The sequence below is a fragment of the Saccopteryx leptura genome, chromosome 3, assembly GCF_036850995.1.
Source record: "Saccopteryx leptura isolate mSacLep1 chromosome 3, mSacLep1_pri_phased_curated, whole genome shotgun sequence".
NCBI lineage: Eukaryota > Metazoa > Chordata > Mammalia > Chiroptera > Emballonuridae > Saccopteryx > Saccopteryx leptura.
In genome coordinates, this window is record NC_089505.1 from 45,800,110 (window position 1) to 45,817,402 (window position 17,293).

The 17,293-nt window shown below is 36.2% G+C and overlaps 1 protein-coding gene across 1 annotated transcript in view; it reads right to left on the minus strand.

The window, feature by feature from the left end:
• Nucleotides 1-16,995, minus strand: part of RFX6 (regulatory factor X6) — a 62,863-nt gene extending 45,868 nt beyond the window's left edge. Inside the window, exons 1-4 of the mRNA XM_066371798.1 lie at nt 16,770-16,995; nt 16,321-16,477; nt 13,466-13,589; nt 10,925-10,986 (exon numbers count right to left, since the gene is read on the minus strand). Of these exons, the coding sequence (XP_066227895.1) occupies nt 10,925-10,986; nt 13,466-13,589; nt 16,321-16,477; nt 16,770-16,989 (563 nt within the window). The 5' untranslated portion in view covers nt 16,990-16,995. The remainder of the gene's footprint in view (nt 1-10,924; nt 10,987-13,465; nt 13,590-16,320; nt 16,478-16,769) is intronic.
• Nucleotides 16,996-17,293: the final 298 nt, after the last annotated feature.

Here is a 17,293-nt window from a genome sequence, read left to right on the forward strand (position 1 = left end):
TAATACAGGAGTTTTTGAAGGAAAGAAAGATACTGAAGTATAATGGAAGTAAACCACAAGTCAGAACGGCAGCCCATTGATCAACCTCCTTTCCTGATTTTTTTCATAATGTGCTTACGAACGACAAAAATCCCTCTTCGTTTGTAACTAATCTTATGTTTTAAATGTATTGCAAATTTACTTCTGGAACTTACTTGATAAAGATAGAAGAATCACCTACTGCTAACCCCCTTCAAACCCTTAAAGCAAAACAAACAAAAAAAAGTTGTAATTGTAGGCACTTAAATTTGTAAATGTCAGGCATTGGCTCAATACACAGAGTATGTGTATTTGCAAATGGCTCTGTTCAATTTGAATTTAGTCAATTAAATAAGAAAATACTAGGGTTCCTTTGTAGTTTATCTATTAGCTGGAGAAAACAGTGTGACATTACATGTGAGGAAGATGTTGACATCATGCATAGGAAGATGTGGGAAGCATGTGACCCTTTAAAAGTTTTTCCTCATGTAAAATAAGCCCAACTCACTGTCATTTTCACTTCACACTTCTGTGCAACAGCGGGAGGGGGGGGGTGACTATGTCATGAATCAATGGAAATATCAATCATAGACTGTAAGCGTTACAAATAATTTGTTATAAATGTGTCTATGAATCCTGAGCCACAGGTAAGTGTAGGATCTCATCTAGTCTCAAGTTGTAGCATATTCTCCTAAAATTGCACACTCCTAATATATTTCTCACCCAAGAACAAGCACTGTAAGTGTTATACAGAAGCTAGCCAAACAGTGGGTATTTAGTGAGGGCAGCCAAAGCCTGCTGACTTCCCCTTTCACTCTCCTTGTCTCCCCTGAAGCACCACTATGAAGGTTCCAAGGCCCCTTTTCTGACCTCCGCAATATAGAAGATACTTGGCCGAGCAATTCCACCCCTAAATGTTTTCAAAGCCCAGGACAGAGCACGATAGAGGCTTAAATACCGTACATCTAATTATTTAAAATACATAAGTCAAGCTAACAAATTGCTAAATAAAATGTTCTTGTCCTTCTATCTTGACAATTGAACTCCATAATATTATGGTAAGTGGATTTGAACACAGAAGTTCCATGTGGCAACATCGTGATGTGGAAGCACCACCCTCCTTCTCTTCTCAGCTCCTGTTTCTATTTTCACTGTGAGGGGCCTCTTGTGAACACTGCTGACTCCATGTCCAAGATCCATCCACACGCACACACTCTAAACAGCTGTCCCCTGGCCATTCCTCAGGTCTTTGCACAGTGGTGGAGCAGAATACCGTCCTGAGGATGGATAAGGAAGAGCCCCACAGAGGCCCAGGAGGCAGGCAGGAGGATGTCTGGACAGGTCATTCTCAGGCCCCAGGGGCCTGGAATGTGGGTTAGAAGGAAGGTATGGTCTTTGGGCGAACATATTCTCTCAAGTTATGGACTGCTTATCTCTCGAGAAGGGGAACAGCTGGAGGAGGGCCAGAACAGAGCCCTGAAGTGTGAGGCCAAGATGGGTTTTCTCCCATGAGGTTCAAAAGGAAGTGTTGTGGTAGGGAAGCTACCTCTAATGACCCTGGGGCATTTGAGATGAAGAGGAAAGTGTTTCCAAATATGAAAAAATATATATAATAATAAATAATTTCAGAAAGAGCTATTGTATTTGAGAAATAGTAACAGCAGGTGATCAAAGTAAACGAAGGTATGTCCTGAGTCTGGTAGAATAGAAACAAGTTCTCAAGTCCTCGGTTTTGGTAGAAGGACAATAGTAGCCTATTACCCTGAGCAGAAGAGGCTCAGAGTGGCTCAATTTTTACAGCACAGAAAATAATCCTCTGGTTGATGAGGGCAAAGGACCTTGAAGGGATATTGGAACAAAGGGAGAAATGAAGAAAATATGAAACTTATGGAAACTCCAAAACATTATACTGACTTGTCTCTAATTAGAAACTAAAAGAAGGAAACTTAAGTTTAAGTCATTAAGACCTTACCAAAAGCAGCTATATTAATAGAAATAGATAAGGGAAATACCTCAAAACCATAAACAAATGAGCAGATTTAGGTGATATTCAGCCAAGTATATTAAAATTAGTTGATAAAATAAGCACTATTTCCTTTATAAAGCAAGAAATGATTGAGAACAGCATTACAATAAAATACAAGATATACAATAAAAATACAAGATATGGTCATTTTATGTTCTTTAGCACTTGTTGTTTGTTATAGAAATGCTATCATTTAAATAACCACATTTTAGCCACTTGCTGAAGCAATATATGTTAAGTATTGTTTTAAAAGTTAATAGTCTTTTATTATAACTTTATCTTTTTCTTTCTCATCTGCCTTTTTCAACATGTAAAAAATGTTATACCATAAAAAAGTGGTTTGCCTTGCAGACTGAGATAAAAAACTATGGGGCCTCGACAGGTGGCAGACAAAAATCATAAGGCAAGTGAAGGGAGGACCATGAGTTTAACAAATGTTAGAGGGCATCTTGTGTCCTGACCACTGTGCTAGTTGTCAATACACTGATGAAAAAGCCAACATGAAAAATCAGGACAGGAACAAGAATGCTTCTGACATCCACCTTAGTCCACGGCTTCCAGACTGTCTGCCAGTCACGGGGCAATGACCACACCGGCCAAGCCTGAGGCACCTTTTTCTTCCATTTTTTAAAATCACCTGATGATCACTATTTGTAAAAGTTGCAATATCCTTTAGGACCCAGTAAATAGTAACTAAAATAGATTTATATATATATTTTTTACTTGCGGTTTTGAAGAAAAGGATATTTTCATTACATAATTCATTTGTTCTTTATTTTAATAAAATGATTAACATTTTATCTCCTTTTTTCCCATCATGAGAGCAAAATATAGTTAAAAATAGAAGTAAATAGCTAGATAGCTAGAGATGTATTTGTATATCAATTTTATTTATAATTAGACATTTTTATGTGAAATACAGTTTGAAGATGCTTGTTTTCTGCATACACACTCATTCCTTTAGCTCAGCATGATTTATATTAAGCAGTGATAACTAACATAAATCATTAAGAACTACACCACTGATCGGGATGTTTCATAATTGAAATTCCATATATAAACTAGGACTCCCTATAATAGGCAACCAATAAACATTAATGGATTAATTAACATCATAAAAAGTTAAAACTTTATAAATAGAAATTTATCGGTAAAAAGCATGCATTACAGTTTCATATACTTAAAAATATCAACACAATTTTAAATTTGGTATGCACCGAAAAATCTCTTGTCTAAAATGATGTAAGTAAATCTACTAATTCCTTTAATCCTACAACTCAGACTGTATAAACTTACACATCACTGTCAGAATTACTTGTTCTCCATGAATAGCATGCTCTCCCACCTGCCTGCCTTCACTTGCTGAGCTCCCCCTCTGTGGACAATGCCTTCTTCCTTCCTGCCTCATTCCTCAGCCAGGCCTCCTAAGGGTAGCATTACTGCACGAAGCTTCTGCTGGTCTTTCAGATGAAACTGATTTCTCTGTCCTTTGATACATGTATACATGCTTTCCCTACTAAACTATAAGATTTGGAGGACAGAATTGTTCTTTCCTTCACTGTGTTCCCCCTGAGACATTACTGTAAAGGAAAAGCCTCATTGGTTGGATGAGTCGGTGTATCCTGCTAAAAATTTAGAAACTGATAAAACACAAATGCTCTTAAAGCCAATAGTTTTCAATAACATTTTTGTAACACTGCGTATTTTCAGGTTACCAGTAAAATAGGGTGTTGAACAAATGTTGTATAACTAACAACGTGTATAAAGGGCATGGCATCAGGGTATTTAGGTAGAAAGAATGTTGTCAGGAATATAAATCTCTACTTTGCCATGACCACTGTAATGCGTTAGCACATTTCATATCCAGTTCTTTTCTGGAGCTGACAATATAATTCTTCTCCTTCAACCTTCCTTTCAGTCTAACTAGGTACATGTTATGATCCGAGTAATAATCAAGTGTCTTTGAGAGCGGAGAAGAGGTAACATACGAGCAGCTGTTCTTCCTCCTAACAAATTTCATAAAACTGGGCAGAGTAATTTCAAGCAATGTGTACATGGATTTTTCATCTCATTTGCAACAACTTATACCACTATTTTGTTGTTAATATATTCCCCTAAAGTAAATTTGCTAAGAAATTTGCCAGAATACTCTAACATAACAACAACATAGGCTGGTGCATGCTAAATTAAGAAGTGAAGTTTTCACTCTGGGATAACTAGTTGTTTTAATTCATATACAACTAACTGATGGCTACCCTATAGGTTACTTTGAATAAAGATTCCCATTTTCTTTCATTAAAGAAAAAAATTCCAAAAAAAACAAAAAATGATTTCAAAACATTCCACAGTTCCTTCTCCCTAAATTGTTTTTATCCTTTTTTATTTGTGTAGCTAGATAATGCTTTAAAATTCTAGGTATGATTAGCTAATATGTCTAAGAAAATGTTTCCAAAGTGCAAGTATTGTAGTTCTTGTGAAATAACAAAATTGTGCTCATTCATTATCATCAACTGTCTTAACTTTATATTAATTTACAGATATCATTTACATTTTAGGAATAAAGAAGAATTATTCATTAATTTTTGTGTCCACATGTTAAAGTTAACATGTTATAAAATATAAGAGATTTTTAATAGGACAAATGCAATTATTACTGCTCTTTTTTACTACTAAAATGTTTATATTGTGTCTAATACTTTTCTTCACTTGCTGATCTACTTATATCTACACCTATATTATTACTTCTTCCCATTTCAGTTCTTATATAGAATTCTTGAAACATATGTTCCCACTGAGCTAGTAGCCCTGATGTTAGTTTACACTACACAAGTGATAACTGATAAGGAAATGGTGGGATTAAGCTGTTCAGGGCCTTGCAATAACTTAGTATGATAAGAGCAGCTGCCATATCAGTTTTATTAACCCACTAAATCAGCACTAATAAATAAGATAATAGCTTTTGTCCCTCATGTCTGAAAACTGAGACTCAACTGATCAAAGTCTACATGAAATTAAAATGTAACTTCAAATCAAACAGTCTACCCTGTGCATGAAATCTATTCCATTGTGTTCTCACTTACTCCACTGAGTTCTTCTGAGCAAGGGTGTGATATAGGTTCTTAATGTTCATCATTGTATCCCAAGGGCTTGGCCAGCTCAGGACACTCAATAAAATGCTTATTGAATAAATAATCATTCACAGTAGAAGTCTTTGACACCATGTACTTTATCTTATTATTCTTTGCATCTCAAAAACTCTTTAGCACCAACCTTTATACATCAATATAAATATAAATGGATTGATCATTCTTGATATAATACATTTATAACATAAAATACTTATTTGTTATTGCTCTTCTGTACCTATAGAATGTTGAATTTTTATTTATTCAAAACCTAAATTTAAATATAATGCACAGAAAAATAATTAGGTGTATATTTTTGGCATTGGTTGTAAATCAAAGAGAAGATTAAAATAGCCACACAAAATCAAAGTCAGCTTTTATCTTGGTGTTAAAAATGGAGGGAATGCACCATTGGGGATATTGATTTCCTTGGCAGGAAGGGTGATGGTAAGAGTGACGGAAGGAATGTATAGCTGAGATGCTAATGTTGCCTGCAACTTGACTGACTTTATCCCCAAAATACACATAGGTTAGGTGTGCTAGAGTGAAGCTTTCTGACCCCTAGTGTTAATCTTTAGCGACTTTTCCCAAAACCTTTGGCAGCAATGGATTCTTGTGAGGACGTCCCACTTGCCACTGGAAACAAATTATTCAATTTTTAATTGTTTCTAATTTTGACAGTGGATGATATCTAGCCCTACATAATTATTCAGTCCATTTGTTTCTGTTGTTGCTTTTAGTATCTGTTTTAAATATTTTTTCTCTTCTTTCCATTTGAATAAGTTTTTGGCTCATTTTATTTAATTAAACTGTTTTCATCTTTCATTTTGTGATGAGGGAAAGAGGTAGCACCTGCACAATGGTGAGTAGTGAGGACTGACCACTTGAATACCCCCAGTTATCTTAGAGAAACAGAACTTGCAAATAAACACAGAATCTACTTCTATTTTTTTAGACTCTACTAACCATCTCTTTGTCACCATAGATCAGTGTTTCCCAGACATTTGGATTTACATAGACCAGTAAAATTTAGAAAGTGATATTGCTCTATGCACCCTAATAACATCTAAGGACAGTTTAAAAACAGTGGTTCATCTTGCACCCACAATATAGAAAAATCTTTTATGTTAATAATGGTCTAAAATAAATTCTGTCTGAAAGACCCAAATGAAGTGATTGGACATACTCTAGCATAGTCCATAAGAATTTGGTAAAAAATAAGAAATTATATTTTTAAATAACCATCATTAATATATTTTAATATATAATCCACAAAATTAAAATAAATTAATACCTAGTTTATTTTTATTTTTGAAATAATTTAATAAATATTCAGTGATAGTATATTTAGGGCATTACACTAAATTCTATGACAATAAAATAAGTTTTACAAAATTACTAGTAAAATTGGGAGAAATTATAAATTCCCATTTTTCCAAATATGTTTCCTTCTTCATTTATATTTCTGGATCATCATTTCTTCATATTTCTACATCCATAAAAATATCTTTCTCCCTGGCTGGTTGGCTCAGCAGTAGAGCGTCGGCCTGGCGTGTGGGGGACCCGGGTTCGATTCCCGGCCAGGGCACATAGGAGAAGCGCCCATTTGCTTCTCCACCTCCCTCTTCCTCTCTGTCTCTCTCTTCCCCTCCCGCAGCCAAGGCTCTATTGGAGCAAAGGATGGCCCGGGCGCTGGGGATGGCTCCTTGGCCTCTGACCCAGGCGCTAGAGTGGCTCTGGTCGCGGCAGAGCAACCCCCGGAGGGGCAGAGCATCGCCCCCTGGTAGGCAGAGCGTCGCCCCTGGTGGGCGTGCCGGGTGGATCCCAGTCGGGCGCATGCGGGAGTCTGTCTGACTGTCTCTCCCCATTTCCAGCTTCAGAAAAATACAAAAAAAAAAAAAGAAAAAAAATATCTTTCATAAAATATAAAAGTTTAAAATATTAAACAGTCACTAGAAATTGTGATTGTGAAGATAATATACTAACACATAGAAATGTTTAGGACAAAAATTAAAAGCAGAAAGCAAAATTTCATTTCTACTATCAACTTTCTTTTATATAAAATATAAATATATCTCAATAAATATAAAATAATTTAAAATGCTTTCTGATTGAGGCTTGAGAATATTTCCTAAGCTCTTTGAAAAAGAAGCCAATATATTAATAAATTTTTTAAACAATTCAGAAAAAACAATAAAATTTATACTCTAAAAAACCAAAAGTTGAATTAAACAATTGTTTTGTTGCTATGACTATATCAGAAAGCAGTAGACTTTACTAGTTAGCAAAGCTCAAAGTTTAGAGCCAAATAACTCTTGATTTATTGCTAATATTGTTATTTTCTCTGTATCTGTGTGGGCTTAGGCAAGTCAGTAACTTTTGAACTGTAGTATCTGCATTTGTAAAACACAGGTATTCCAATCTCATATTGTCATTGTAAGGATTACTCTGTGTGTGTGTGTGTGTGTGTGTGTGTGTGTGTGTTGCTCAATAAATAATAACTTTACATTGCTGGTATTTGGATATACTGATTGATTAACTTCATATTAAGAATAGTAAGATTGAAAGCATATTTGTTTCTCCATTTATTCCTATACTTCATTTCATTTAATTTCCACAATAAAGTTATGAGATAGATGTTTTATACCTACTTTACTGATGAAAAGTTGAACAATTCATTGAGAATCATACAGCTCTGTGTGGAAGTATAGAATTAAAGCTTAGATTTGTCCAACTTCAAACCCCATGCTCTTAACCACTAGGCAATGCTGCCCTTTGATACATACTATCTCTTAAGGTAAAAATTGAAGGATATTCTTTGAAAATATACAAAAACAGGAAAAATACATAAATAAGAATAATTATATCAAACATTACCAATGACAAAGTACACAAATTCTACATTTTGCTCTACCTTTCAACACCCTTTTTGTACATATGGAAAATTTCTTTTCCCCATGATATCAAAATACCAAACATATAATAGGCAAGTTATATAAATTAAATGGCATATCAGGAAAGTAGAAGAAAATTCAAATTGCTAATCCTTTGCTCATGAGTATGTCTGCTCTTAGATATCAAACAAATTGCCTGAAGTCACCATTTATTGTTACATAAACTTTAACACTGGAGACTCACCATGTCACAAAGGACAAGGTTAATGATTCATCCTTAATCCTAAAGGCTCCTTCTAGGATTAATTGACTTTCTCTGCAGCCTGCCTGCTTGCCCCTCTTGTGGATCTTATGAGGAGAATTTTGCAGGATTGCTTTGCCTCTTTTTTTACTACCTAACTGATCTTTCCTTCACACAAAGTGCAGTAGAAATAAATTTCAGTAGAAATCAGCCAGAAAAATTGAGTCTAACGTTTGGTTAGAAGGAAAACACTAATATTATCTTTCAATGTGGCATTTTATTTCTCCTCTCAGGCCACAATGCTATTAACATTAGTTGGAATCAATTAGATAAATACTAATTGATCATATATTATGTATCAGACAACAGTCATTAAACATGAGTACAGGTGAGACAAGGTCTCTAATCTGAAAATACTATCTGTTGGGGGGAAGAAATATTAATTTTACATTAGGATAGATACCAACAGATTGCTATGAGAGTACAAAGAAACAACCTACAATAAATCAAGGGGTTAAGGAAAGATTCTGAAGAAAAGAAAGTTCATAGGACATTTTTTTAAATGGATAATATTTCAAAATACTATAGGGAAAAGTCATTTCCAATGGAAAAAGCATAAACTGTGGAGTGACAGTCAGATGAAGCAATGGGTAAAAGGACTACAATTTGGGGATAGCACAGGCTACATGCTGAGAAATGAGAAGTGGATAATAAGAAAATGGGTTGGGACTCAATCATAATAGACTTTGAATATCAAGATGAGAAAGTATTGTCTTTCATAGTAGAAATTATGAGCTGGTGAAAGTTTCTGAGAATGAGAGAGGCATTACTGAATCTGAACTTTAGATGGGCAATTTGGAAAAAATACATTAAGTGGACTGAAAAGACCATGTCAAGGCCAGGTTATGAAAGTCAGAATGAAGACAGACATTCAGGAGAAAGAGATCTAAAAAAAAAAGACATCTTCTCATAAATAAGAGTGCAGTGGTTACCGGGGGAGGGGAAGGGAGGAGACAAAGGAAGGTGGGGGAAGGAGAGGTGTATAAAGAGAAACAAATATAAGGTGACAGAGGATGATATGACTTTGGGGGATGGGTATACAACATAATCGACTGTCGAAATGATGTGAAGATGTTTCCTCTAAATCTATGTACTCGTTGACCAATATCACCCTGTTAAATTTAATTGTCTAAATAAAAATAAATTAATTTTAAAAAAGACATCTTTTTTTGGCAAGTGACTACAACAAGCTGGACAATAGAGTTGCCACTAGTCACATGTGGACATTGACTACTTAAAAAGTGACAAGTCTGAGTTGATGTTGCTATATGTATAAAATACTCACTGGATCTCAAAAGCTTAGTAAGAAAAAAAGGAACATAAACTATCTTATTAATAATATTTAATTATTTTGATTATATACATGGTAATCAAATGTTCTGGATATGTTGGATTAAATGAAACATTGAAATCAATTTTATATGGCTTTTTTTTTTAACTTTTTTAATGTGCCTACTAGAATTTTTTTAAAACTGTGTGGCTGCATTATAGTTCATTGGATGGTGCTGAATTACATATCAGGGCAGAAGGAGATACCAGACAAGCTAGAAAACAAGATAGGAAAGAAAAGAGAACTTGCCAGGGTGGTGATGAGCAAATCATCAAGGAAGTTTTATGTTTGTATTTATTTTAAGAGGATATTATCAACAGTTCAAATGTTAGACAGGTGTCAAAAAAGATGAATAATAGTGGAAATGAGCCATTGGGTTGCCCAGTGACTAGTAAAGAAATGGACTGGAACAGAGGGATGTGGTTCACACTAGCAGATAGCTACTCTTTCAAGAAATAGAAAAAAGAAAATAAATAACAGTAATTAGGAAGAGTAGTACAGAAAGTTTGAGATAGTGTTGTTTTAATCAACATAAAAGAGATCTGGATATGTCTGTAAGCAGAAGGAAAATAATCTAAAGACTGAAAAGAGTGAATAATGGATGGACAAGAACCTGTAACAGTGGTTTCTACAAAGACTGCCACAAGAGAAATAAAATAGCTTCAGTTACCAAGAAAGGGAATATATGGCACCTTATTTTATATTTATATTTACATGAAGAGATGACCAAAGGGATCATTTGGGCATATTATTTGTTTTCGAGGACAAAAGGGGGTTCTAAGAAATTATTATCTAAAAGAAAACCAGAGAAATAACCAGAATCATGCTTCAACTCCTGGCTTTGGCCTTGCTCTTCAGAAGTGTGAATTACGTCCGGGCACTGATTTAGCTATATACATGTCCCTTTTGTGACACTGGTTCCTTCAGGAGTGGCTTTAAGATTATAAAAATGATTCATTTAAATTATTTCATCAGAAAAAAATTGTATGATTTCTCTGTGTAGATTACACTTTTTAAACATTACCCCAAAATCCACTTGTTTTTCTTTTTAGTTCTTATAGTTGGTAAAAGTCTGCTTCATCAAAAAGAAAATAGCTCGTTCTATTTGCCAATAAAGACAATACACATTCTATTTGCCAATAAAGACAATACTTATTTTACATTGTGTCAATCCTCATGCACAAGATATCATATGCACAGGTCTTAAATGTGTTTATTGATGTGTCTTACTTTGAATGGCCTCTTGTTCCAAGCCGCCGGGTTGTTAAGAGGGGAAATTTCTGGCGAATTGTCTAAAAAGAAAGTCAATTACTTTAGTTTTCAGAAAGTGTGTGGTTCTATAGCAAGTCGCTCATAACTAATTAATTCTAGAAAATAAATATTGAACTTCAAGTAAATATTTAGTCTGGGAAAAGTAATATCGTATACAAATTGATAAGCAATAATGCATGAGCAGAGGCAGGGAGGCACTTCACTGATGAGATTGTTCTACTTGGAAACTGTCTCAATTTTCAAGGCAGATCATACCAATTATCTGCTTTTGCTTGATGTTACTACCAAGGCAATTGGTTTCTTCATAATAATTCTAGTCAGTTATTTACCCACAATTACATATCCATCTTCAACCCTGAAAGGACACATGAAACTTTCTGCTTTACTAGATCTCCACAGCAGTGTTTTAAAATTTTTCTTCCTGTGTTTCTTTCTCTAAATTTGCTAAAAAAAAATAGTATCGTATTACAAAAACAAAAATCCTCTCTACATAAAACAGGGGTTTTAATCTGGATTATAGGAGTCCCACACATACTCTCTCTTCTAAGGGCTTCATGGCAAACTTTATGTATGTGTTAATTTCTCAGAAAATGGTTTTGTAGTTTTTATCAGATTCTCAAGGTGTTTCATGACTCCCCAAACAGGTAAGAATTACTGCCCTGGCCGATTGGCTCAGTGGTAGAGCATCGGCCTGGCGTGCGGAAGTCCCGGGTTCGATTCCCGGCCAGGGCACACAGGAGAAGCGCCCATCTGCTTCTCCACCCCTCCCCCTCTCTTTCCTCTCTGTCTTTCTCTTCCTCTCCCGCAGCCGAGGCTCCATTGGAGCAAAAGATGGCCCGGGCACGGGGATGGCTCCTTGGCCTCTGCCCCAGGCACTAGAGTGGCTCTGGTCGGGACAGAGCAACGCCCTGGATGGGCAGAGCATCACCCCCTGGTTGGCGTGCCGGGTGGATCCCGGTCGGGTGCATGCGGGAGTCTGTCTGACTGCCTCCCCATTTCCAGCTTCAGAAAAATACAAAAAATAAAAAATAAAAAAATTGCCCTGGCCGGTTGGCTCAGCGGTAGAGCGTCGGCCTGGCGTGCGGGGGACCCGGGTTCGATTCCCGGCCAGGGCACATAGGAGAAGCGCCCATTTGCTTCTCCACCCTGCCCCCCTCCTTCGTCTCTCTCTCTCTCTCTCTCTCTTCCCCTCCCGCAGCCAAGGCTCCATTGGAGCAAAGATGGCCCAGGCGCTGGGGATGGCTCCTTGGCCTCTGACCCAGGCGCTAGAGTGGCTCTGGTCGTGGCAGAGCGACCCCCGGAGGGGCAGAGCATCGCCCCCTGGTGGGCAGAGCGTCGCCCCTGGTGGGCGTGCCGGGTGGATCCCGGTCGGGCGCATGCGGGAGTCTGTCTGACTGTCTCTCCTCGTTTCCAGCTTCAGAAAAAAAAAAAAAATTACTACCATAAGGTGGGCTCATAAAATAACAATGTTAAAATGGACATTAAAAGTTGTCTTAACCAACCTCCTTATTTTATAGGACGAGTGAACTGAGTTGTGAAAAGGTCAAATGCTTTCAGAAGGTCTCAGAACAAATTAGTCGCAGTTTAGGCTAGAACCTAAATCATTGGATTACCATACACCATATCACACTCTCTCCCATAAAGAGGTTTTTAAAATAAGCTAACAAATCATTTTATTTTTAAAAACTGAAAATCCAGAACATAGTACTCATTATTTTCTGGACAATGAGTCCCTCTAGAGGCTAGACTTTGGATTTCAGTTTATATTAAATGCATGCTTGGGAATTAATTAAGCTTCCTACAGTTTTTCCTGGGATATCCTAGACAATAGAACAAGACTTTCCCAAGATATTGATAGTGTTTCCTGATTCTCAAAATGAGATCAACATATATAAATATAGTGATGTCCGCTCTATAGATTCCCATCTTAATCATACAGTTTGGGTAGAAGGAAATATATATAAATATAAAAAATATAACCAATCCCATAACACCTTAGATATTGAGGTATAAAAATACTCACATGAAAAGGAGAATTAAGAGGTCTATTGTAGTAATAGAATAAAAATCTATTAAAAACTTATATACTTGGACTAGCTAACTAATAAACATAATCAACAACTACATTAACAAGATACATGTCATCTCCACTTAATTTTGCTTCTCAATATAGTCCTGATCACATTTTTTAATATAGCCCTCTTTGAGGAAGTGTCATTGCTCAAATAGAGTTTCCTTTCAGGTCACATTAAATCTTCTGATAGCCAAGGTTCTAATATTCAAAACATATAGTAGTCCAAGGTAACATATATAGTACGTAAAATCAAAGTAAAATATATAGTCGTTCCAGATACTGCTCTTAAGAGACGTCGTTTATGCTTGAGAAACAAATTTCTTGATATTCTGTATGAAAACTTGTTCAGATGAATTTCTTTGTCCATACTGTCTGCCTGATATGACTTTAATTGTAACGTGATATAGCCAACATGAGTTGCTTACTTTTCCAAAGGTGGCTGCACAAGCTGGCTCCAATTTCTCTTTTCTGCAGAAATCTAAATAGTGTGCATAAAGAATGCACCGTGGTAAGCAAACTCCTTCACATACAATGTAATTTTCTTCAAGCCTAAGAAAAAAGCAAAAAGATCAAACATTTTGTTTATTTCTCTTTTTCATTTCCCCTTTATATTGATTTATTGCCCATTTTGAATAGACATTTTATACAAATGAGTTCATGAGTAGACATAAGCAGACTTTCTTTATTCTGGATATTATTCCAAATCATAAGATTAATGTCAGAGGAGCAAGAATCTCAATTAATATCTGCTAGTTGCAGTTGCAATACTATGACTAACATAAAACCATTCCTGCCTGGTCTACACCTGAAAAAATAGGTTTTACTTTTATGTAAGTCCTCACTGTCTATCAGAGTTTGCTCTGTAATATACAAATATTAATAATGGTTCTTTAAAAGAACATTCTCAATGCTAAAAGTTTTCAGGATGGCAAATGTCTACAATCATATACTTTAATTCACAAACTAGTTCTGAACCCTGCTAGTTAGGAAGCATGGTGATGCACTTATTGAGCAAATATGTAAGAGTAAACTCACTTCACTTAACTTTGAAATGGTACCGATCTAGCTCTATTCTATACCTTTACGCTGTGAGCAGTACTATAATTACCTAAAACATCCCATACACTCAAAACATTATGCAGTTCTCTATAGATGACTCCACAAATGACATAAATTCATCTTTATATTATAAATATAACAATACCAGCATTGGAAATTTAGAGATAATTCTATTTAATTTAGAAGTCTATAAATTGCAACTAAACACAATTTACATAAATGTAATGGTATATATTTAAAGCTTACAAATATCTGAATAGTACTCAACATATTAGAACTTATAGATTCAATTTGCAGCTTTCCTAACAATTTTATAGGTGATTTTAGCTAAAATTTACTGCATATATAGTAAAATCATAATTATTACTATATAAGAACAACGCAATATAGGGTATTCATTAATATTAAAATTGGGTAGAACTCTTTTAGATCTCTGATTTAACATATTCCCAAGGTGCATGAGATTTTTTTTAAAGTAAAGGATATGTCCCCTAAGCAAGTAAAACATCAGATATCTATTTTACTATGAAGATGGACAAGAAGAACCAAGACCAAGTATGATATGCATACATAAAACCAAATACCTAGTTGACACTAAAAATTGGAGTTACTCAACCAGGTTTTTCTCTTTAACTTTCGGTTCTAATTTTTACCATCCCCAATATAATCTACAAAGTTAAGGAAAATTTCTCAAAATACAAATTGCTCACTTAGGTTTTTTTAAAAAATATATATATATAACACTTGTTTGGGGAGAGTGTGGAAATTTTAAATAAAATGATAGCATTTTATAGTTTCAAAAATATGAAAATCACAGAAAAACTCAACTCTTTAAAAATATTTTTATATAATTTTTATATTATAAAACTAATGACACGCATATAATGCTCATTTTTCACCTGGTTGTTTTGATGTATTTGAGGTATTGTTTTTGTCTTCAAATTACTGAATAATCTTAGACATAAGTACAATGTTAATTTGAAGTATAACTTTTGTCTTTAATCATAATGCATTCATATTTATAAAATAAAAACCCAAGTTTGTTTTCATTCACTCAATTTGAACTGAAAAAAGTGAAAGAGATCATTCAAAATGCCTCCATAATATATCTGAAATCAATACATTTTTGCCCCAATTATTCTGATAAAAGTAGTTGTACCCTAACTATTCCAGATTATTAGCTCAATTATTTACCACTCTGGTGTATTGTTAACCAGTAATCGTGGCATCACTTCAATAGTTAAACCATAACTTTAGAAGATCATTAGTTTATATTTCAAATATTTGAAAAGATCTGAGTATATCATATAAATTTAGTATGTAAAACTATAATTCAATGTTATAATAAATGAAAATAAAAACTTACAAGTTTTTATGGTTTTTTGGCACTTTTCTAATATTTAGATAATACTTTATGTATAGAGATTGTGTAAATAATCAATGAATAGAAATTTTTAATTATTTGCTTATTATTTGGTACTTTGGAAGAAAATTTGTACTCCTGTTTCTTCACATCATGAGGGGAAGTTTAATATTACATTTTACTTTAGATCCCTCTTCCTTTTAGATCAATATTACAAAATGCTTTTATATAGAGAGCCAACTGATAAACTGTTGGTTTTAAAGGATTTTCCACAAAATCCAACTTGTGATATTTCACTATAATAAATCACATTGACAGGTGCTATAAAAATAGTTGAACATTTATTTAAGTTAATAGTGATATCTTAACTGATTTCTCTATGTCTTCTATATCGTTCAAATGCATTTCATTTTATGACCAACATGCAATTTTTAATTTGCCCTCTTATGGATAGAGGCAATGTTAAGATTCTTCTTCGTTTTAAATTGTTTTTAAGATTTATGTTTTATAAACTCAAAACTGTCAAATAACATATATATGTGGAGCAAACTGATTTCATATTAAGCAAATAAGTCATAAAAACATTCATTATTGCTTACACTTGAATAAATTATAGTTTCAGTCAATAATGAACAAAGTGATGTGGTTTTTATTTGTACTGCAAATCATTTTCACTAGCATATATGTCCTTATGCCAAATATTCAGTGAAAAAAGTGTGGGATAATTTTCTAATTGGTCTTTTAAACTTTCGACAAAAAAAGTTTAAGAGAGAGGCAAAATGGGAAAAGCAAAGACTCTAAAGATACCGACTTTTAAAACTCAACGCGTGCTTCAATAAAGCCCGTTGGCGGTCTTACCACTGCAGGGTGAGCTGGGTCTGCTTCTTCTTGTCCTTCATGATCTGCGTGATGGTTTTCTTCTGGGACAGGTGTGCATCGGCTGCTTTGGTTTTGCTGTCGGGGCTGTCCGAATCCTCTTCTTCAGAGGAAAAGTTATCATTGCTTAAATGCATTTCTGATTGCAAGTTGGAAAGGTGACAAAGAAAATCAGAATATAAAATGAACGAAGGAGCCTCTTAATGTACCTTTGCATCAAACCGGGTGGCCTGCGGGGGACTGAAGGAAGACCTATGCCAAGTTCCTTAATTGGTAGTTAACAGATATTTTCCTGGAGGAAACACAAGATCCAAACAGAACCTTCTACCTATCTGGATGTTTGGGGTGGGTTTACTTTTATTCCTGGCTGCCTTTTTTTAGTCTACATCATCCCTGCCCCGAGCTCATCCCGGAGGGCGCAGAGCACTCACCGGCTTTAACGCCCGCCCGCCGCTCGGAGTCGTCCTGCTCCGCTCTGCGCAGCGCGCCGCCCGGCTGCGCCCCGGCCGCCAGGTGCAGCCTGTCCTCGGGGTACGCCAGCGAGCCCTTGCCCAGGAGCTGCGCGCAGCACTCGTCCGGGACTGCGGAGGGGCGTCGGGGCGAAGGTTGCGCCTGCGGGAAGGTGTCTGCCAGCGCCGGGACCTGGGCCATCCTCCTGGCCGCGGGAGACCTGGCACCGCCGCTCCGCCGGCTCCCCGCCGAGCCCCGAGCCCGGGGCGGGGCGGAGCGGGGCGGGGCCGGGGCCGGGCCGGCGCTGCGGGGGCGGGGACGCCCCTCGGGGTCCCCCCGGCGTCGCCCTGGAACCGGGCCTGGCCCAGGTACAGCTCTGATCGCCGTGGGAACCGGTGGCCCGGCGGGCTGCCCTTCTCCACTTGTCTGCGGTCCTGACAGCTGCTCAGCTCGGCACTGGCTTCCTCACCTGCACCCGCCTCGCCGGGGCAATGGAGTTCAGTCC